Source organism: Thunnus thynnus, chromosome 24 (genome assembly GCF_963924715.1).
Source record: "Thunnus thynnus chromosome 24, fThuThy2.1, whole genome shotgun sequence".
Classification (NCBI taxonomy): Eukaryota; Metazoa; Chordata; class Actinopteri; order Scombriformes; family Scombridae; genus Thunnus; species Thunnus thynnus.
The window spans coordinates 5,929,159-5,953,090 of NC_089540.1; the positions used below are offsets into that span (position 1 = coordinate 5,929,159).

At 39.5% G+C, this 23,932-nt stretch overlaps 3 protein-coding genes across 5 annotated transcripts in view; 1 reads left to right on the forward strand and 2 right to left on the reverse strand.

Annotated features, from left to right (window-relative positions):
* Positions 1-5,834, reverse strand: part of LOC137176907 (gamma-aminobutyric acid receptor subunit gamma-3-like) — a 125,893-nt gene extending 120,059 nt beyond the window's left edge. Inside the window, exons 1-2 of one of the 2 annotated variants that reach the window (XM_067582943.1) lie at positions 5,481-5,834; positions 4,916-5,070 (exon numbers count right to left, since the gene is read on the reverse strand). In XM_067582943.1, coding sequence (XP_067439044.1) covers positions 4,916-5,070; positions 5,481-5,536 — 211 coding nt within the window. In that variant the 5' untranslated portion in view covers positions 5,537-5,834. Of the gene's footprint in view, positions 1-4,915; positions 5,183-5,480 lie in introns of those variants that run through there. The other variant, XM_067582942.1, reaches the window with a different exon arrangement.
* A 2,567-nt stretch (positions 5,835-8,401) lies between these two features.
* LOC137177108 (gamma-aminobutyric acid receptor subunit alpha-5-like) overlaps positions 8,402-23,932 on the reverse strand; it is a 30,104-nt gene continuing 14,573 nt past the window's right edge. Inside the window, exons 7-10 of the mRNA XM_067583217.1 lie at positions 21,439-21,582; positions 13,655-13,807; positions 13,197-13,408; positions 8,402-11,896 (exon numbers count right to left, since the gene is read on the reverse strand). Coding sequence (XP_067439318.1) covers positions 11,597-11,896; positions 13,197-13,408; positions 13,655-13,807; positions 21,439-21,582 — 809 coding nt within the window. The 3' untranslated portion in view covers positions 8,402-11,596. The remainder of the gene's footprint in view (positions 11,897-13,196; positions 13,409-13,654; positions 13,808-21,438; positions 21,583-23,932) is intronic.
* LOC137177107 (gamma-aminobutyric acid receptor subunit beta-3-like) overlaps positions 14,940-23,932 on the forward strand; it is a 64,139-nt gene continuing 55,146 nt past the window's right edge. For both annotated transcript variants that reach the window (XM_067583214.1, XM_067583215.1), the window contains exon 1: positions 14,940-15,647. In XM_067583214.1, the coding sequence (XP_067439315.1) occupies positions 15,496-15,647 (152 nt within the window). In that variant the 5' untranslated portion in view covers positions 14,940-15,495. The remainder of the gene's footprint in view (positions 15,648-23,932) is intronic.

A 23,932-nucleotide genomic window follows, 5' to 3' on the forward strand; every position in this document is an offset into this window, starting at 1 on the left:
TCAATGGAGAGTGAGAATTGCACTGCAAATTTAACTTTTTCAATAAGCGGTTTTGTGATTAAATGTATTGTTTTGTGTTACTGTTTGAATTTTTAAATGTATGTTCAATTTTCGCAGATTTTGGAGGTAAATATCATGGTTTGCTTATGCTAATATGACATTATCAAGATACAAAATCCAGTTTTTAGCTACTAGGTTTGAGGATATTTGTAGCCAACAGGACATTTTAAATCCATTTAGCACAAACACAAAAAAATTGATGTAGGTCATGTTTCTTAATTACACTAAGCTTAACTTTGCACAATCTAAGCATCATTTAACTTCAGTACACTGACTCAGCTAGAAGTGTTTTTTTGCTGACTGGCATTACATGGAAAATCTCCAGAAATAGAAGCATCTAAATGCTTTAAAATAACTATTTTATTCTATCTAGCATCTTTCTGTCTATCTGTCTACTAATCTAATGCTGCTGGTGACAAGGACAAGAAAAGAAAAAAGTCGCTAATCTTAGCTTTTGTCTAGTTTGAATTCTGACCTTCCAGTTAGTATAGAGCGAGTAGCACATGAAAAACACAAATCTGTGCAATATAATGCAATACAAATGGCACCGCAATCAACTTATTTACTTATTAAACTTTATTTTGTGTTGCTACTCCTGCTTTGTATGTTTGTGTGTTGACTGTACTTTGGTTTTGTTGTGTTGTAGTTTATTTTTTTGTCAAACTAACAACTTTCAAACCTAAAGCCAACAGACAGCCGACAGAAAATCGACAACTACATTGATAATCTATTAATCGTTTCGAGTAATTTTTTAAAGAAAAAATGTCAAAATGTTCTGGTTTTAGCTTCTCAAATCTCAATATTTTCTGGTTTATTTAATCTTCTATGATAGTAAACAACTAAATAATTGACAGTTAAATCGATAATGAAAATAATCGTTACTTGCAGCCTTAGTGTAAACAACAAATATAACAAATATTAATGAGTTTAGAATGCAACTTTAACTATTAATCATGTCCTTACAGGAGGTTTTATTTCATGTATTGCTCTAGAAATTACAATCAAATCTTTTATTCTTTATGGATGGTGAAGTATCTCCAGGTGGGTTTTGGTCAAAGGCTAGGGAGCTGTTTTTTTGTATTTTTTATTGCCAGTCTGTCTCTTAAACTCTCACACTTTTTTATTACAAACAACATGATACAATTTATGGTTTCCCTGTGTGTGTGTGGTAATACCCCCCAGCCTCCCCTTCTTCATTTTGGCTTAAAGAGATTGTTTCCACTAAGAAGTGAGCTCCACTGTGAGACACAAACACACTTCTGAGATCTAAATTGACGGCCAATTAATACAGAAATCTACCTAAACACTTAAAACAACGGTATGTATTCTGGCTCCACTTCCAACAGCAGCAGCAGCAGCAGCAGCAGCAGCATACAAACAAGCATAACTACTGCTCTCATTTAAAACAGGCAAAGGAAAAAGCATTGTTTGATACTGTGTGTGTGTGTGTGTGTGTGTGTGTTTGTGTGTGTAAAGAGGATGACTTTGATTTAGACAAAATCCAGATGTATCTCGGAAACAAGCCACACTGTTCCGACTTCAGTAGCTGGCTGTCTATGTGAGTGTACTTGCTATGTGGGAGTGTGTGTGTGTATGTGTGTGTGTGTGTGTGTGTGTGTGTGTGTGTGTGTGTGTGTGTGTGTGTCTCAGAGATTCATTGCAGTAGTTCTCAACTGAACCCACTCTTTTTTTTTTTACAATGACTTAAATGTCCCAGATCTGTCTTTGACTCAGCGTCATCTTCGAGTGTGTTCGCTTATGTGTGAATTTCGACGTGTGTATGTGTTTTCTTCCCATGTAGACATGCCCGTGTGTTTCCGACTGCCTCACATTATCCTGCGAAGGCATTAACATTTCATGGACGACGTCGAGGTTTGTCAACTGGATCTCATCAAAATTTCATCCTTAATTATGGAAGCAGAGCTGGAGGGAGATTCCCCCTCCGCGAGGCGAGCTAGCAGATTCAACTTGGCTGAGAGAGCCATCGGTGGAGGCAAAAGAAAAAAATCAGTTCCCACCAGGTTATTACTGTGAAAACTGGGTGCTTGGTCATTTTAAATGACCCAAGAGCACAAATAAACACTCTTAATGATCTGTAGATAAGTGTTTTCAACAGAGTTTTTCCACAAAGTCTTTTGAAACTTGAAACTCTGAAATGAAAGTCTCTCAGGTTTGGCGGAGGCAACTTTAAGGTACAGAGGATGATCTCACATTGAATTTAAATAAATCACTTCAAACTCACGAGTTCTGCATCTGAGAGACAGATATTTGTAGCAAAACATGCTAATTAGAAGAGTAAGGAGTGGAGTTGGATCGTGTCCATCTGCTTTAAACATATATTAAACGTATACTTTTATAATATTATTTTCATTGGTGGAAAGTAACTAAATACATTTACTCAAGTGCTGTAATTAAGTAAAAGCCATCTTATTCTACATACAACTTATACTCCATTACATTTCAGAGGGAATATTGTAGAGCTACAACGGTTAGTTGATTAATTGCCAACTATTTTGATAGTCGATTAATCTTTTTGTGTCATATTTAAAGACAAAATACTAAAATGATCTTTTTCCAGTTTCTTAAATGTGAATATTTTCTGGTTCAACTGAATATCTTTGGGCTGTGGACTGTTGGTTGGGACATTTGAGGTTGCATCTTGGTCTCTGGTCTTTCACCATTTTCTCACATTTTATAGAACAATCTTTTTGGATCGTGACCAACTGCAAAATAGCAGTGTCTAGTTGGAGACCTTTGTCATGACATCTTGCCTCAAAACTTTCCAGTTTTCCAGTCCACTTTTTCATTTAAATAACTGTTCAATGTCCAAAAATCACAAAAAATACAAATATTAGAGAAAAGCTGAAAATATGAATACAAATTTGTTTAACAGAACATTGTTTTCTTCTTCTTTCATGCAGCATTAATCATCTCATGACCCCTCAGATTTATCTTGTGACCCTTTAGAGGGGCCTGACCCATAGGTTGGGCTAAACTTCAACAGTAAAATTCTACTTTACATATTGTTGCATCAGTATTAACAATCTAATAATCTGTTGAAGGGTTTTTTACTTGTAATAGAGTATTTTTCCATGGTTGAATTGGTACTTTTACTTAAATAAAGAATCTGACTACTTCTTCCACCACCAATTATTTCAAAACTGTGTCAGCAAGATGTCAGTAATTTTTCAAGCTGATACCTCTTTGGTGTTGTTATGTTGGTGTCCAATATCTTCCCCCCTCCTGTAGATACTTTGGAGGCCCAACTTATGAGAAAATATAGATATCTTTTGAGGGAAATTACCTTTGTGTAAGGACCTTGCCTGGAATAGTCAAAGTCTATTTCAGCATATTTTGATGTACATGCGAGTCTTAGGCAGAGACAGAGGGGAATGAAATGCCACAGTAAGCAGCAGGAAACAAAATAGCATCTAAAGTGCTAAGAAACACTGTGTTTACCCCCAAACTGAGAGAGGAGCGATTCCCAAATGACTTCCACATATCAGCAGATGATCAACTATTCTTCAGATTTTTGCCAGCATGATGATGTAGATGCAAAATCTGAATCTAGGGGGAAAAAGGAATACTGGAAAAATGTTAACAGCAGAAGAAGGAAATTGGTTCTGCCAAAGGAGACACCACAACTTCACCACAGGCTTTCTGGATCTTCGCAGCATCTTTCACAGCCCTTTTTTCTCTCTATGTCTCTAAAATAAAAAAGACGTCATATACCACAAATCTACCATCAGAGCCAATTTGCTCTTCTCTTCTCATAAGCTTATAGAGTTGATATTACGTTACTTTAATCAGTCTTGAAGTTGTTATGATGAAAATTCATATTGACCTTCCCCTAACACCATTAAAGCCTGTTTTAATCAGCTTTTAATGGTGTGTTTTTTTTTAACACTAAACAGTTAGTATAAAGAGAGTAGGGCATGAAAATATAATATAATATAATGTGATGCAAATGGCACTGCAATAAATACCAGTTAGCTCACTTATGAATAAATTGACTTTTTGTTGCAACTCCTGCTTTAGTTGCTTGTGTATTATATGGTCATTTCTGAGAATGTACTTTGGTTTTGTCGTGTTGTTTGTTTTTTAGTCTCACAACTTTAAAACCTGAAGCCATAAATTTACCAGAGAATATGATCTGACAGTGTAAATTAAAGCTGCAACGATTGGCCGATTTATTGAAAGACAGAACAAGTAAGACATTTTAAACACAATTAAAAGTTTTAAACACTGTGTTTTCCCTTTGAGATGCACAAAGAAGTCAGAGGTCAAAGCCAGTCGTCAACTTTCAGAGCTTTACTCAATTCCACTCAGCTCACACAACACCCAGGTGGCCATCATTCCACTCTACATCTGGCTTGATTTCTCCAAATGACTATTGAAAGGCAGCAGTCACAATAAACCGGACTCTGGTAATGACCACACACTTCAGTGAGACCACTCCAGGGATCAAACCAGTCACAATCTGATGATTAGTGGCCAGCCTCTCTGCCTCTGAGAAGAGGAATATTCTCTTTTGAGAACCCCCCAGTTTTGATTGCACGGCAGAAATAATGTGGATGCAATCAGAGTATGATTTGCAACTCCAGCTCCCACCCACCCACACCATCACACACACACAAAAACCATTTTACTAAGTATGTCACCCCTACAATGCCACGAGCATCAATCAGCATCCAGTGTTGCAGCGTCACTAGTTTCAGCACCCTGGACAGCACCACTCCACACCAGCACCATGGACAGCACCCCTCCACATCAGCACCATGGACAGCATCACCCCCAACTTTGTTCTGATGCAATGACAAGAAAAATTAAAAAAAAAAACAAAAAAACTTCTTACCTCCGATGTCTGGCCGAAGCGTCTTGTCATATTCCTTTAGCAAATTGTTCAGTATGAGTGTGGCATCCTCCTGGTGCGACCTGGGGACCAGCATTTGATTGACAGTCGTGTCATGGTGATCTTCATCGTCGTCGCCATATTCCAGCTGATCAGGACTTGAGGAGGGGGCGATGGAAGAGGAGAGGAAAGAAGAGGAGGGAGGGAGGGGGTCGTTAATCATGTTGATGGGCTCCCTTTAATAAACACCATTGTCATGAAAAACTTTGTCGCAGCAGCAAAACATGCAGCATTGATGATGATTGTATTTTAATGCCCTGGGTTTGAATCTTATAAATGATTGTCAGACCCCCAAATGATGGTTAGACGATAAATGGTTGCTGTCATTTTTTCTGTGTGTTTGTGTGTGTGTGTGTGTGTGCGGGGAAAGCCCCTAGAAAAATAAAGCCCCCTACATGCATTAACAGGCAGCCTTATTCACATATTATACACCTTTATGCTCAACTTTTAAAGCTTTAAAGATACACCTCTCAGCTGTTGATCATGCCAATAAAAAAATTAGACTCACCGAACACCTTGAACGAGCAGAAGTAACAAGAGGATGACCACAAACTTGATTGTCATTTTCCCATACGCGGATCACCCCCTGATCACATAAAGGGCTTTTCTGTGTTTTGGAGGATTGAGAACACCGTCGGTGATCTTCTTCTTCTTCTTCTTCTTCTGCCGCTGCTGCCGCGATAAAGTGCCAGTACAGTAGGTGTGTGACCATCAATCCGCGCTCTGAACTTCCTCATCCGCCCACACACTTTCTTCTGCGTGTCATCTGCGGTCGAGCACAGCGGTCCCTCGGTGCTCCGAGCTCCTGCAGCTTGGGTGGAGGGGGTGTGTGTGTGTGGAGTGGAGTGGAGTGGAGTGGAGGGGTAGAGGGGTGGGGGTGGGGGGGTTCCTCTGGGGCGCACCCGAAACGATCAATCAGTGTGATCAGTCAGTGGAGAGGAGGGGGAAAAAAAAAAAATCGACGGGATCCAGCAGCGCCCTCCTCTCTCTAACGCCTGTGTGGGCAACAGAGTGGTTGGGTGACGCTGTCTGCCGCTGCTGCTGCTGCTGGTGGTGGTGGTGATGCTGCTGGTGGTGATGCTGCTACTGGTGATGGTGGTGAACCTTAGAAGATGAGCATCTTGCGTGACTCATACACCGTGCACAGGCTACACACACAGTACCTGGACCACAACTGCATCACATTAAAACAAATGCAAAACATCCACCTTTTTTTTTCACTTGCTGTGCAGGCTACGTCATGGGCAACAACATTTATTTATTTCATTACCACTGCTGCACTTAAACATCTACATCTAACAAGGTTTTTGTTTTGGTTCAGCTGCGCAGAAACAGGAGGTAGATCTTATTTGCTTAGAGAGGAAAGTCAATCTTGAATTTCCTGAGTCCACATTTTCGATTTTCACCATGCAGATCATTAAAAAAAAGATCAAATGTGAGCAGAAAGTCATAAAAACAGCAGGATATCAGTTTAACTAAATGTGCACTTGATTTTTGTTTATATTGTTGTTTGCTGTTTGCCAGATGATGATCCCCACTGGAAGTCATATTCAGGCACAGCGAGACCCCCCTCACCCCACAACACTCAAAATAAGTCATTTCTGAAGAGGCGCACAACTCAATAGGAGACCAGTGTTCAGCCCGCAAACCTGTGAGGTTTACATGCACAAAGCAGCAATGTGTTTGCATGTTAAGAGGCTGCGCTGCCCTCTGGTGGCCACAAATGCACAAGTAAAATAGGCCTGTGTATCAATATTAAGAGTTTGACTGCAGTGCTGCAACCAGCGGATTAACCTCTTGACCAGCAGGACCTCCATCAATAACAGAAGGATTACAAATGCTGATACTCAGCTAACACATGGAGCTGTCATTTGTTACACTGCTACTTATATTATTTATTTATGCGCTCTTTATCGCCCCATAAAATTGATGACTTCTCCCTTCAAAAATGAGCGTATTAATGAGTTCCCCTCTCTTGTGAATGATATGATGTCTAATGTTCTTGCTCTCTGTTTGCTCAATAAAATCTAAAAAGTGAAAGCACTTTTTTATGTGGAGCAATGCAGTGTTGCACTGTTCATCAAATAGAGTGTTGAAGATAATCATTAATTTGGATAATTCCACTCTAAATGATATTCTGGGGGCTCAGAGATAGAAGAGGAAGTTGAAATTTGTTACATTATTCTTTTTTTTGTGCAAAAGTGGTGACAGTTCTGTGTTTATAAAAGCAGACAGATAGAAAAAGATGTGTAATCTCTGGAAATGGAGCCTGCAGGCGCTATATTTGTCACAACGATGTAATCTATACACTCATAAAGCAGTTAAATATTAATATGGAATCAAATCAGTGCTACTAAGAACTGCATTTGTATAATCATGATTTACTGAAGCCACATGTAAGCTATAACAGCCATAATAGAGCAGCTGTGCACCAATTAATTCAATACCATCTTTGTCCATCGTTTTTATTTGATCATTTTAAATATAATACATAAAACAAATACAGTACATAAAACAAAGAATGAATAACACAAATACTTTGTTAAGCCCAGCTACAGCTACAATGGCTTTGCTGCATTTTTGCAAAAATTTAAGCAAAGGTCTCACTTTGTTTTCTCTCCAATAAAGTAAGTTCTTAATCAAATCATACTGATGGTTAAAAACAAGAGAGAAAACATGCACGTGTGATGGTTGTTTATAGCGTTTCTCTGATAGACAACTGTTGCTATCATGGCCCTGTGTAAGTCTCCTTAAGCTGGCTGCTGGATGTGTATTAGATTCCCCAGTTGTGAGACCCAAGTTCAAACTTCAGTCTGCTTCACTGCCTATGAGCTAGTGTTGGATAAAGTACATATAATCAATCCTAAATTTGTCCCTAACACGCATCAGCCACAGCTGTCCAGACAGTACATAGAAAAACAAGCGTTTGTCATCCGCTAGCCAGTCGGGGCTTAAATTGGAGTGAAACGCTTTGCTGTAGGGGCCCCCCTGAATGGGCGAAAGCAACTTAAGCGGAACTAAATCCCTTTTCTAACAGATGTATGGCAGATGAGTCTGTCACAGTGGCTGAAGGAAGGAGGGAGGGGCCGGCAATCGTTTCTTGGCCAGCAACAGAGAAAAGAGGAACAGTTAAATAGATGGATGGAATAATAGATAGGGGCACTTGTTTCTCAGATTGGGAAGAAAGACTTACGTATGTATGGCCACATGTGGGCAGAATGTTGTTTTAAAGCACAATGGAGGTCAACATTCTTTTCTTGTCTGAGGTTAGGAACATTTGGTCCACACAAGTGAAAAATTTAACTCCAGCATGCCTTCACCATCTGATTCCAGATGTTTTTAATCTATATTCATTGATTTTTCCAAAGAATTGTAAGTATTTTAAATGAAATTGTAGAAAAATGAAGGTTAAAGATGAGACTCAGATGATCAGGGGCCAAAATGTTTATTACACTTTAATTCCCTTTGGTAACATAACTCAAAGTAAGGCTCGGCCAGCTCAAATAAAGGGTTTTGTTCTGAGCAACGCTGGAGCACTTCGGCTCTGACGTGACAAACAAAATGATCCTGAACTTTGTGAAGGACTTAGCATAATCAGAAATAAAAAGAACTGTGTTTCTCACTTTATAACGTGTAGCAGCGCAGTCAGAAACAAACAGAGAATGGAGGAACAGATGCGCAGATCGGAGGTTGTAACGGGGAAAGGGATGTCTGGACTTGCTGCCATGGCGACCTTAGACGGACAGATGTACAGGATGCCTTTCAACTGCGCTTCTTTGGACTTCCTTTTACACTGCTGCTGTGCTTTAACAAGCACTAAAACATAGCCTTAGTGTTGCTGATAGACACCCACTGAGCATTTGACAGGTAGCAACACCTTAGATTTACATAAAATGCAGATTCAACATCAAACCAAGCCAGCACAAAAGCACTACAGGATATTATGGCACAAAAAATCTGAATAAAAGAGCTTTGGAAAGAATTTTAAACTGATATCTTGAAGATATCCACTGCAGGTCCCAATTTCACAAAGCAAAGCAAGTACAGTAGCAGCTGACGTCATCTTTATTTACATGGTTTTTCACCGTGGTGCAAGCCGTTGCAGCAACGTCTATTCAGCGCCAAAAAGTTATCGGGGACAATGCTCCCAGCAGCAGGTGACGGAGTGAACCACACTGTTTCAAATCCATGAGATTAAAGCAGTGACTCTTTTGCTGGGAGCATGGTTCGTTTTGTTCCTGAGTATGTCTCACCATAGTCCAGCACATGCTGTGCTGTGGTGGGCTCCAATCAAAATGCCATAACATGTGCTCATTGCTTCCAGTTTAAGTCAATGTAGAAATATATAAACAAAACTCAGATTCGACTCAATCATTAAAAGCTGCTCAGATGTAAGCTCCTCTACAAGCAACAAGAAGAAAAGAATCTTTCACATGTGCACAAACATTGAGAAAAACATATCTGACACGAAAACATATGCTTCAAAACTTGAAAGTCAACATCAGACTTTGGCTTTTTTTTTTTTCTTCTAAGGGCTTAAAACTCAAATGTAAGAATCTAAATATCGTCTTTTTTGCATTAAAGCAAAGAGTTGAATTGTCAAGTTGAAAAGAAGAAGTCTATTTACATGATTCTCAAATGAGACTCGGCCCAATTTCCCAAAATATTTGTAGCCTATAACACCATCGTTTAAAGCAGCAACATTTTGCAGGAAAATTGATTCTTTCCATGTTCAACTTGGTGAACTTTGACCAGCAAATTTCCGCCATTGACCAACAGTAAGCTGTCTAGACAATGCTGACCTTAGAGAGAACGGAGAGCCAGAGAGTCCAAAATGGAGGAAGCTAGCTTGTTAGCTGTGTTGCACCATACACTTTTATTTAACCTCCTCTGTCGGAGTATAAACTGCTCCACAAAAGAGGAATACTGTGTAGAAAGCTATGAGACAGAAGTCAAAGGTACAAATTTATCTTTTGAATAAACTTTGTGAGCTCAACCAAGCTAACAAGCTTGCTAACTGACAAGCAAATACTTTGAAAAGGCAGGCAAATGAATTCAGCTGTGTCACTTTCTGGTGTGAGCAGGTCAGTTTGTTTTTTTTTACAGTCAGTTTTCTGTCCTGTGTTCACCTCTCTTTTGGCAAATTTTTGCATACTGTTGTTGATATATTTGAAACGGTTGTACTAGATTGTTAAAAGGGAGGGAAAGCACTGCAGAAAAATATTGTGATAATGATACTTCATTGATCTCTGTTCTCTTTTCTCTCTTTCTTTCCCATGTAGGGAAGTCAAAGGTCAGGATCGGCATCTCTGGAGCTGTCAGTGTTTTGCCTGAGAACACATCAGCAGGATGGATGCTTGCCTAAATAGAGACTGAAACCCAGGTCATTCCACTGAATGACACTCTTGAAACTCTTGGCATCAGTCTGCTGATTTGTATGTGACTCTGCGTTTTGAGCACTGGTCTCTCAACTGTGAATATTCGTTTCCTAGCTGAGTGACCCAAGCTCAAAATTCATTTAAAGTACATAAACCCAATCCTAAATTTGTCCTGAACACACCATCCACAGCTGTCCAGTCACCCAGTGTAAGTGGGCCAAAGAAGTTTTTCTAATATTCTTGTTGGCATGCTGCCCTAAATGAAGCCGTTTTAATTTTTCATGAATGAAGAAGAGTCTCTTCATTTTCCTTGAAGATTATTTAAAAATTCAGAAACCCTTGCGATGACAATCGTCCAAATACAGTTTTCTTTCACCTTTAAGTTGCATTCCATGTTTTTTTCAGCGCTCTTCATTGAGACCGCGACTGCTAACACTTTTGGGAAACCAGGCCCACAGCAGTAGGCTTTGAATCTTCAAGTAAAGATGTACAAAGAGACACACAAGCACTCACTGCAATAAGAGAAAAAATGGCAAAGGTTTTTAAAAAAGAGACATAAAACTAAATTATTAATGCACTTGCAGCATTAATCTCAGAGATGTTTCTTCCACACTGTGTGGAATTAGGTACATTTTTTAAATCAATTTTTCAAATTCAAATGCATGTATATTGCAGTTTGTTTTTTCAGTAGCATAAGTTCAGTGCATTTCAAGCCATTGTCTCCATGATAAGAATATGAAGCGCTTCAATTTAAGCAAAGTCGTTCAAAATACCTACGTTAGTTTAATTTAAAACCCTTTGTCAAGTCATAGCGATGGAGTGTGCTCCCATACTGTAAGCAGTGATTGACATATACACAGTCGAGACAAAGAGGAGTCCACGGTTTCCTTTTGAGGGGAGCGTCATGCAAGCTGCAGCAGGATAGATGAGAAAGAAGCAAAAGCACCCTCTCTCTCGTCAACACAGTCATCTTAGAAGCAGTTTCCTCATGATCAAGCAGCTTTTTAGGCCATGAAAAAACAGGAAAGGGATTCTGTTGCAACCACGCATTCATTCAAAGTGCTTGAATTATACAGTTAAGTTAGTTTTTGTTCTTCAAGCGCAGATATTTGTTTTTCTTTTTTTTTTTTTGTCTAGGGCAGAGACATTACAACAGCCCCTTTCCTTTTAGTCCACTCACTCTTGAATTAGGCTCGCACTTCCACCGTCATACAAAAAAAAAAGAGTTTGGAAAAAAACAGAAAGATTACGTTGAGGTAACAACTCCTTTGACCACCGGTTCTCTGTTAAGGTACGTGGCCCAGTAGACGAGGTTGAAGGTTCCAAAGAGGACAGGAAACACTATCCGGGACATCTTGTCGATCTTGCTAACGCTGTTGTAGGTCTTCTTGGGGTCCACCATCTTGGTCTCGGAGGCCCGGAGCTGCACCGACGTCGTGTTGGAGATGGTGGAGATGGAGACGTCCTTGGTGAGGTTGGGGGTGTAGTTGACGCCTGCCGAGCAAACGTTGTTCGGCTTTTTCGACAGCACCATGGGGTCTCGTTTCTACAGCAGCGGGACAGATTACATTGAGCAGTGAATTAGGTCTAAGCCCTCTACAGATGCCATTTACTCTGCTGTCACCAGTGTTTGGGGCCTGAGAAAATCAATAAGTTTCATTCTGTCTGGAATAATAAGTGATTTTACAGAGGTGAAACATTTCTGGTAAAAGAAATCTGGTAATGTGGGATGCTATGTAATTGAATTCCACTCAGGCAACAGCATGATTCCAACTGGTGGTCTGGTTTCATTTATAGTCATGATGACTGCAACATTATATGTTTTGGTGCAGCTGCTAAAAGACTTATGTCAATTTTCCTGGTAATATTTAAGCAAGCAGCCTGTATCAATGTTGTCAATCAATACCCTGATGATCATTTTCAGTGCAATTAACACGTCTAAAACGTAACACAATCAACAGCTGACTTGATTTGACACAAGCAGGGCTGCAACTAACAATTATTTTCATTATCGATTAATCTGCTGATTATTTTCCCGATTGACAAATTGTTTTCTCAATAAAATGTCAGAAAATATATCAATTAATATATTATTTTGTTTTATCAGTTCGTCACATGACAAAGAAAAGCATTAAATCATTTAAACTTAGAAGATAAATCCAGCAAATTTTGGCATATATGCTTAAAAAACAACTGAAATTATTATTCAATTATCAAAATAGTTGCAGATTAGTTTTCTGTCGATCGACTAATCGTTGCAGCTCTAGTTCTAAGGCTGCAGCAGTGATCACAACTGCATTTACTTAACTGTTGATTGGTTCTTTTAATACACTTCTCTTTTCTTTCCATACAGCTATCACACAGAAAGCACTGTTTGCAAAAATATTTAACATGAGTTCACAAACCAAGTTCAGATTCCATATAAAAGTCTTTTGCTTGCAATCTTCTCAGTTTTGTTCCCATTGAATAGAAATCTGTCTTTATGTGAGAGGTACAAAACTTTTCAGTGTAAGGACATGACTCTTGGCAAGAACTCAAACTATTCCCTCAAGGTCTTTTAAGGAACATACTGATGCTTTCACATGATTTAACCAGTTTTCTACACCATGTTTGCACTTTCTGATACCATAGGTGGTCGGGAATGTATCCAAATCAGTCTGAAAAGTTACAGTATGCTTTGGAAAACGGTTGACAGTGATGGAAAGTATTTGTGATTTGTAGTTTATGGGCTAAATCATGTGGAATCAGCTGTATAGTCCTTTTAAAGTAGACTCAGCATTGCACAAACACTACACTTGGTGCTTTGTGCCAACCAAATGTATAACTTAGTGACCACAAGCTTGTACCTTAGGGTGCTGTGCTTCCAGAGCTTTCTTCCCATCCCACGCCCAGCTCCTCTTGGTGAAGTAGTTCACTGTGGCAAACTCGATGAGGGCAGAGAAGACGAACGCATAGCAGACAGCAATGAACCAGTCCATCGCTGTCGCATAGGCCACTTTAGGGAGGGAGTTCCTGGCGCTGATGCTGAGGGTGGTCATGGTCAGCACAGTGGTCACCCCTGGGTGCAAACAAAGGCCGTGACAAGTTTAAATTGAGTTTTTACAAGCTGGCTGGAAATAAGTAACAGTCTCCCCTCACTCAGCAAAGGTGAGCGCTTTAATAACTAATAACTGCCAGCTACTCACTTGCTGCAGCTCAGTGGGCAACTGTTATTATTCTCCCTGGTGTGAATGTGCATGACAGGAATATTAGCCAGATAAGAAATAAAAGACAAGTAAATGAGTAAATAAGTGGCCACTCTCACCAAAGACGGTCCTTGCAGGAACTGATTCTCTGTTTAGCCAAAATGACACCTGGGACAGGATCACAGTCATGAAACAGGGCATATATGTCTGGATGACAAAATATCCAATCTTCCTCTTCAGGTAGAAGTGGGCCATCATCACTGTGTACTGTCCTGAGGGGAAACAAACAAAACGGATATAAAGGTAGATAGGGACAATAAACAGTGGATAGATGCCTCTTAATGATACAACTTCCAAGTTAATCCTGTAAAACTACACTGGGGGTAAATATTGTTTACACGCATAGAGGATTTATTAATGTGTGATTTGACCTGCTTACAGCATCAAAGGTGTTGTGCTCACAATCATTGCTTTTTATGACCAAACACTTATCAGACAGTATCTAAAATGACCCTCAATTATTGGATAAAACAGGTGCAAAGTGTAATTTGAAAAGTGGTCGTAAACTCTTCTCATGCTCCAACTAATGTATCTCTCCTCTTTCCTGCTATTTCAGTAATGAAATAATCAGTTGGTGGAGGTGCAAAATTGAAAGCGGCGGAAGTGGAACAGTTAAAAATGAAGCCGGAATAAAGGGAACATTTCATATTCAGTTGAACATAACAGTGAAATGAACCTGACTTCAAATCCATTATTAAACTGAGAAATGAGAGCAAGTGACGTTAATTATTACGAGAAAATGACAATAGATTATTATGTAGTTAATGTCTGGTGTTCAACAATGGGCGACAACAGTTTGAGGTAAATTCAGAGACAGAATGTAGCGAGAGAGAGAGAGAGAGACAGCGAGTGGGGGACACAATATTCAGTTAAACAACTGAAGATTGCATTTGAGGCTTTAAAAAATCCTCTCGCCAGCAACAGTTTCCGACTGCAGGCGGTGGTAAACTATGAAAAATCCAATGACTATATTCCACACACTAAGGCACATGTACACAAGCAGCTCTCTCTATCTCTCTTTCTCTCTCTCTCTCTCTCTCCCTCTCTCTCTCTCACACACACACACACACACACAGAGTAATACGCAAGGCTTTCTCCGGGCAAAATCGGATTTTTGAACCTCCCTAATCCCTGGTTACAATCTGCATCCTGCCATCAGTGCGAGGAAGAGAGGGAGTGAAGGGGAGGGAGGCATGAGGGGGAGGGTGGTTAGGCTTCCTGTCCTGGGTTCCTCACACAGCTCGAGACCCCGCCCACTCCGCCCTGCCAATCCAGTCACCGACACGCACACATACACACTCTGAAACACACACGAAGCATGATTTCTAACTGCTGACAGCTACACACATACCTCAGCACACACTCTAAGCCACGGACAGGGACACTCACTGCTGCTAATCACTGGTGGGATGGAGGGGGGTTAACCGTGTGGACATTTTGTTGCTTCATTCCTTTCCTTTTTATGTTTTTTTTTTGTTGTTGCTGTTGTTATTTGGCAGCTGTTTTGTGGAATAATGATCAAATACTCTTGATGGGACTGTTCTAGCTTGTGAAGGGAAGAAGAAGCAATTCAGAAAATGCACTGTGAGCACCCCTGCATCAACTGACAGCAGCCTGAAAGTGAGTTAAATTTGTTTATTTCGCAGGTGCTCTGTGCTGAGGCCAATCATCCACTGAATACCACACCTAGCAACATCACCACCACTGCCATGCCTCGATCCAGAGATCCCCAACACCATTAATTCTTACTTCGACCCCATCACCTGGGCCTTCTGACGCCCTCATGACTCCAGGCCGCCTGGTTCACATCTACCCCGTCGACTTCTACTGCTGTCGCAAACATCCAGACACCAGGCGCTGCCGACCTGGGACACCCCAGGATCACCTTTGCCCTTGATGCATGGATACCGACAGGACTGGGGGCAGAGGAATGAGGAGGAACATGTTCCTCTGGTGGATCTTACTGCTTTTCTCCCACGGATTTGTATTTCGCAACGTCCAAGGGGAACTTCCTTTTATGTCGGGGAACAATGCTGCCATGCTGGTCAACTGGTGAGTAGTAAAAGAACAGTTTTTGCCTCTAACTGTCTCACCTATTGGGCTGAAGGGTAAACAAAGAAGTCCAAACAAGCGATAATCCTCTGGAAATGTATTCAGGTATCTCTTATGATATTATTTAAAGCCCTGTCCCTGTCCCTTATGCAGCTCTCTTGGCCAGGTCACTCTTGAAAAGAGATTTTAATTTCATTGAAACCTTTACCTGGTTAAATAAAACCAAAAGTCTGTAAAGTCCTAATGTATATATATACACAAACAAACTGTATATAGAACTGTACATCTTGTCTACTTTTAGAGCCGGGGAGTTATTTTAGGGAAGACATTGCCGTCTGAGACGGAATAAGTCGTGTCCTTAAAGATGTCAGGTCTGTCAAGAGAAACTTATGGAATAATCTCCTCCTTCATGTGCTCAAATGGGAATGTTGTCTAAGATTAGAAGTGCTAATTAAAGACATCACATCCATCCAATGTTTTGAGCAATGGACCTCCATGCATGAGGTTTTAAGATCTATGTTGATTATCAACCACTATCAAATGCTAAAGATAACTTTTAAGCTAACATCGTGTTTTTCTGGTATTTTAAGAATTTTAATCATTGATTAAGCATTATGGCAGAACTCTTAACCCAAATAAAGGAAGGATTAAGAAAAAGTACAAAAAATAATCACAAAGATTAGTAAATTATGTTGCTGCAATGTTCTTAATATCATCATAGCTAAAGGCTACTTTGACCAACCTATAGAAAATCAGGACTTGACAAGGCCAAGTTTGATCCATGGAAAGAGTCAAGGATGTTGGTTGTCACCATTCAGGTTTCCCTTGCTGTATGTACAGTACCTCAAACTCTTCAGACTGACTGACTTTAGAAATAAGAAGTTTCAATTTTGTTTTTTCATTGAAGCCATGCAGCTACGCCCAGGAGCCCATTTGTTACTGCTTAGCGTAAAGGCCAGACAATCAATTGACTGCTGTTTTGAATCTCAGGTTTACAAGTGTTTTATTACTTTGTCTAGACTCAGTAAAACAGCAGGCAACTGTCAGATGTTTTTTTTAATCAAGCAGGGAAATAATAGTTAACCCCAGGTGACAGCTTGTCCCTGTTATCATCTTTTACTGGAGCAAAGCAAAGTCTACCAGCTTTACTGCAAATGCTAAAACTATTTGGGTGCGTTTGACCAACCATGGTTGACTCATGGGGTGACATATCTTCTAATTGTCAGATCGTCTTGAAAGGTTACCCAAATGACAAAACTCTCAACAGGCTCTTCAGATTTATACATTCTCTAATATGAAATATAATAATGTTGTAGGAACATGCAATATAAAAAAACTGTCAGATGTTGTTTCTAAAGTTGTAAAAATGGCTCCAGGTGAATAACAAGTAGGCAAAGAAAAAGACAAATGTGGAATCTGTTATCACGTCAATAATTGTCAATTGTAAGAATGTCAGATCGAAATGCAAAGCAGTACTCTGGCACATCTAAAAGTGTCATATTTGGTCTGTGAAAGTTAGCAAGTTAGCAAGAGAGTCAAACACATACAGAAAGTAAATTAACCTACTGGACTGAATGTGACCCCTGAGCTCAAACTCATCAGTGATCTCCACAACTGATTTGGACGGTTTCCAGACAGAAGCTTTGAGCTGCATGAATGATAATTTACCGCCTTTAGTCCTACGGCTAGATGGAATTCACAGATAATGTTTAGCATTTTGTTGTAACATCGAACACCAGATGGTGGTTTGATATTTTAGGGCGAACAAGGTGATGTCAGGTAAAGTGTCAGACATATAATTACATAAAACATGACCTTGACAATGGATTAAATGTTGAAACTAATCACAGTAAATGATGGATTTCTGTGCAGAAATGGTACTTGTTACAGGATCAAGTATTGTTTATGCCTGATCTTTGCCTGATCACACATCTGAGTAGGAAGGACTAGTAAGTGTCATTAAGCAAGGACAAAACTGGTGTTTTGATGCTTAATGTGTGGCATGTTTGGGCAGATAGATTTGACCAGATTTCATTAGTTTTTCATTTTGAAATCTATTTGTGCCTGGCCTGTCATCAATATCATTATTACAGTTGTTGGACTATTTCTTGGTCACCAGTGATTTACTGGAGCCTTGTCGTCACCATGAGGTTGCTGGTAGGCAGATATGTTTTTTGGTTTGAGGAGGACAAAACCCTTAGTGATTCTTTGTGTTTTATTCAGTTCTAAGGTCACATTTTCAACTAATCAACATTCACTGCTCATATAAATGGTTTTCTTTAAAAGCTTTTGGAGTGCCCTAAGACATTTGCACTGCACTGTACATTGTGGACATCACTTGACCATGTTTAAATTGGGAAACTACTGCTTGATAGTTTAATCAGTAGTTTAAAGTAGTTAATACTCAAGAGGACATTTGCCTGCCAGCCACTCAGCCTATCTTTTGTCAATTAACTTTCAAACAAGCCAACCAATAAACCATACATTTACCCATGCACCCCTGTGAACCAGCAATTTAGCCCTCCAGCCTGGCACCCATGCAGTCCCTCAACCAATGAACCCTTTAACCCTTTGCTTAAACCACTGAGTCAGCCAGCAAAGGCAAGGTTTCAGCCATGGTGCACGAATAAAAAAACAGGGGAAATCCACACTTTTAATAATGATTCTACTAGAAACTGGAGGGAAGTGTATTACAGTTCCGTTTTACATAAGAGTATTAAGCAGATGCCTTTCAACGCCCCAACCCCCACTGCCCCCCCCCACGTGTCACAGCAGGACTGTCCAATCCCAACATACAAACAGACTCACACTCATTTCTTTTTCTATCTTTGTGAGGACTTAACTTGCACTTTAAATCAAACTGCAATTATCTAAATGTGGAGAATTAAATCCCCTCCAATCACACCTTGTAAAATCAACCTTGTTTAATGTTTCACCTTAATACTAGCGCTAAACCTAACCCGTTGTCTACTTATAACCCTGAATTAACCACGTCACTGTGCAGACTACCACAATGTCCTCATTTTGTAGGTTTTTTACCCTCATTGTGAGGACAGTTGTTATTCATCTACAAGAGCACAAACACACAGATACACCAGATACACTCAGGGACAGCCAACCAACCAATCCCTCACTGATCTGTGATGTCATCTTCTTATGCAAAAGCTGATGGGTTGGTTGGATGGGGGATTAACCCTAGGTCTCAGGTCTCTCTCTAGCTCTATGTGTGTGTGTGTGTGTGTTGGTGTGTGTGTGTGTCTGTGCGCGCATGGGCTCATGCAGGGATAAGTGTTGTTTGACAGGGCTGTCCAGGCCTGTAGACAGCTGGTTGTGTGAGGGATAGGCTACTCTCCTCCACTAGCCTCCACTCATTGACTCTGATCTCCTGATAATGTTTCCCACATTTACTCTTGGACTCGCACGCCTATCTCTCCTCACAGCGTTTATCTTTTTCTAATCTAGAATTAGTTACATCATATTATTTGGTATTACACTTGTGATGTACCTCGTACAGTATGAATTCACTCGTGAAAAGGTGCGCAAGAAAGGAGAGTAAGAGTAAAGTTAAGATAACTGTTGTTGCATTGCGGAGGTGGTAGAAGATCCTTTTCGGCAATGGGTCTGAATCTTTCTGCTTGAGGTTTCTTTATCTAATTAAAAAATGATAAAACAACAAATAGGGCTCTTGTGCACAGCAGCTGAGTCAGCCTTTTTTAAATTAACAGGGACCTGTTGTGGCTCCATCTTTGCCTTGTAATCCCATTATGTGCTGGGAAGAAACTATCTGAAAATGTTGTTAGTGAGATGAGCGGAGGATGTTGTGGCAGATACACTCACAGTGATCTGATGAACTCAATGATGTAAACACCCCCAAATCAGTGTATAGAAATGTTTTAAAATGCAGTGCGATCCAAATACTTTTTTTTTTTACACATTACATATTTAATGTATTTCATATTAATAACAGACACCATAAAAGACCAAAACTAACAATGCTGTTTATCTCATTACTTTCCTGCTTTGCTACATGCACATTAGTCCCTGGTTAAGTTGTAAAAACAACTCTGAAACATGAAAATTGACTCTCAAAAAGGATCACAAATATATAGTTTCATATTTAAAAAAGGCTTAGTCATTTCCTAAAACAGCTGGCCACTGTAGGTTTTAGCAAATGTTACTCAAACAAGAGTAAATAGTGCATTTGTTGGGATTATTTTCAGCTGTGGATTAATATATGCCACTGAGTATTTACGGCACCAGGATGGTGTATGTGGTAGCGCAATGGTGTGACTCGTTGATGTGGTTTTAATAGTTTTTGGACAATAGTGGAGGTCTATGGCAGTGGTTCTCAAACTTTTTCACATAAACTAACACAAATTAGACCACGGACCCCCATCTGATAAGATTTTTGCTTTTAGATGTGTAGAAAGTGTATGAAACCCATGACCAAATAGTCTTATATTCTGTCATTGTGTTACTTATGGATGGAATTGTAGTGAAAATAAATTATTCCCCTTTTTGCTGGAGACCCCCTGGAACCCCCTCAAAGACCCCCCTTTGAGAACCACTGGTCTATGGTATAAGAGTCGGTTGGACCGGCTCCTAATAAGTTTAAACTTAGCCTAATTAAACATTGTGTTACTAAATGGACATTTTTGCATCACTAAGTTAAAACAGGGTGCACCACACAAACTAGATTACTTACAGATTAGTTGTTACTCCAAAATTACAGCCAGTAGTTGCCACGTGTTACTGCTGCATCGCTAACTGAACTAGCGAGCTTAACTGAGCTAATATGGAAGGTTGATGACACATCTGACACTTGATAAAAAAACCAAAAAAAAACAGTTTAATAATAATGGAAACTGAAAATTTACAAAAATTTACATTATTTTTCACAGAAATAAAACAATATACCTCGAATTTCAAAACATGCCAATAATGTTAGACTAAATGACCATTTAATGTTGGTTGGGTTAAAATAATTGAATATTTTTCAACTCATTCAAAACTGCATGAGGACTAATTTTGATTGGAAGTCTTCACTAGCTATACATTTCTTAAGTTTTAATGGTGCAACCTGATTTAGTAAATTTGCAGTTTAAAACTAGAAAAAAATTAAAAAATGGGAATAAGAGACTGGGATGTGTGGAAAAATATCAAATTATCTCACTACATACACAAATATTCTACATCTTTTTTAAAATTTCAAACTACACTGACTTCTAATGATGAATGATTGCAATGTGCATTGTGTTGTACCAGCTATCTGACAGCTGCTAGTGTTTGGGTGAGACCATTCTGGCTTTCTCCCTTCATTTTAGGAATGTTCTCCAGACTCAACGCCCTTACACTTAGATTGTACTCTACTGTTACTTCCCTCTACTTTAAACTGTCCATTTTTTGTTTTACATTGGTAGAATTTAATACAAACATGGTTTTCCCATTCTGTTGTACTGTGCACGCTACAGTTCATGTGATACAGCTGTCTGTTGGTGCTCTAGATCTTTCTCTGGCACATGTTACCTTTTCTTTATTTTTATTGCATCACTTGTACTTTTGCATTCATCAAAAGATTTCCATCCTTTGGGATACAGTTCTACCACTCCTGCTACAACTTATATTATGAAACTTTGTACTATTATTACTCTACTTCTATTACTTCTACTACTTCTACTACTACTACTACTACTACTATTCTAATACCACCATTGAAACAGCATTTCTATTTCCTTATTTGTACATTCAGACCACATTCAGCTATGTCCTTTACCGAACTATACACACGTACCTCTGCTTGTGTGTATATCCTCTGTGCCAGCAGTTTGCCCAATAAGATGGTACTGGTTGAGTCTGGACCCGTCCTCTGCCACCACCACAGACTTAGCAGCTCCCTGTGTCCAAGTGTAGACCACTTCTGACACCGGATAGGCATCTGAGAGACACAAAGACAAAGATTGCTGGAAATTAGTTTGCACATGTGCTAATATTTAATATGTGAACATCCGAAATGCAAGTTAAAGGTGTTAAAACTATTGTTTTGACCACAGTATGTTCAGTAAGCATCATTTGCACCATAATGCTCACTTCATATGCCCTGTCATCATCAATATTATGTGCAGCCACCATGTGCTTGTGTGTTTTTGAGCGAGTGCTAATGCAGAGTCTTTTTAGCACTTTTTGATTAGACCACAGGCTTAAGGCCAAAAACTGAATTTTGCTTGCTTGCTCGCCCGTGTATGTGTTTGTGTGTGTGTGTGTGGATGTTTGAGTGTATTTTTGTTTAAACCACACTTCTGGGTCAGAGGTGAGCTTCCCTGTCAGCAGGAACCAGACCGAGTCAGATTAACTGTAATGTGTTGCATCACACTTGTGATGAAAAACAGAGCACAAACTCTGAAGCCACTCCTGCTATTTCCTTTATTATTGTCGAATCTTGCACAAACACTGGACACTGATCTATCATTTGCTCCCTTGTGACGGCTGAAATATCGAAAGATTAAAAATTATAACTCACAATGAAGGAAGGAATCATCACTCTGTATTTCTACGGATCTGAAACAGCACGTTTGTTGTTTTCATCTTTTGTAGTTGAGATTCTAAGACTGTTCATCAGTGAGGAAAAGATGATAATTTATGTAAAAAGCAGCCTTACATCAAGGTGTTTTGATGTATTTTCAAGTTAAATTGGCACAAGCAAGCAAACTGTCAAGGATGAGAACAGGAAGGAAGAAGACACTTACGTAAGTTATGGAAAAAATATTGATGAAGTTGTTAAAAACATATCAGACATTTGAGATTTATTTTTTTATTTCTGATGTTCTCTAAAGGCTACAGTTTAATACTAGGTAGCTACGATTCCTCCTGCCGTGACAAGAGTTTAAATGAGGGCAGGGAAATTTGTGCAGCCAAGTGTATTCTTCTCAGCTGAAAATTTCAGGAGGTGTGTTGTAGACAATTATGCACATTACATATTTATGGATAAACCCTGTACCAACACAAAAGAAGCCAAAACTGCAACAAAACATGCTTAATATTTAAATGTTTACAACTTGTTTTGCTGATTGTTACAAACACTAATTGACTTGGCCTTATTTGACCGGCATGGTATTGTTTATGTCTGGCCAGTGGATAGCATCTTAACTTGAGCATTTCCATTCTGGGTGCTCACTTGGCAGCTGGATACTGGCGTTTAAATTTGTGCGCTGCCAAAGGCCAAGACCTTAATTGGAGGGTAGTTAGATTGGAATAAGGGATTATTGGTGAATTTCATTAAGCAGAGGAAGAGCTAAAGAATTTGGCAGGCAAGACGCTACACCTGTGCCAAAATTTCAACAGTTCACGCTTAATGCTTTGCTGCTCCCGCCTTGTGTGTGAGGTGAAGAGAGCTACGACTCAGCCAAATCCATCACTTACTATAGCGCTACACACTCTGAGTGAGGCTGTCTGAAATATTAAAGGAAACAAAAGCAGAGCGAACCACAACGTATTACCGCAGAGTTACTTCCTAACCAGATTATACAGAATATTATTATCAGCACTGTATGTGGTGAAAGCTTTACAATCAAATGTGAAGGATAACATTGAAAATCATCCAAAAACTGAATCTGCTAAAAAAGATTGTGCTGGTTCCTAAACACTGTCTTCATACCTAAACAACAAAAACGGTTGCTTGTCTGTTTCTTCCAAAGCTAATATTTAATATTTCTCATTGAAAACATCTGCCTGCTGCACTTGTGAATAGCACTAGCAAGAGCGGTGAGACTGAATCGAAACAGTAAAGTTGTGAGCTGAACAATGAGCTGAAAGACACTAAACTGCTCCATAGAGCTGCATGGTAGGGTGATGTTTCATCACTATGAGCGATATCTTTCACATGTGACGCATTGTTAATATAAAAATATGGATCATAGTCACTTTAAGATCTGGAAGATATTGCTGTGATAGTTAAAGAGACCAATGTTGGCCATTGACACAAGATGAAACATAACGCTACATCTGTCGTTACACAAAAGTATAATCACGGGTTGTTTTAAGTATTTGAGAAAATCACAGCTAATGCCATTTTTCTTGTGTGGACAGTCTTGAGAAAGCCATCATTTATCTGCAGGTGCAGCTTGAGTCCTCCTTTTGATCCTCAAAGTTGTGTTGGATGGTCATTAAAGAGGATATGTCCTTATCCTGAAGATTCATTGATGTTTAGATCTGATGACTTGGGATTCTGCTGTTCATGAAACCACTGCGTTTGTTTATGAGTAATTCAGACATTCATGTCTTAGAATATG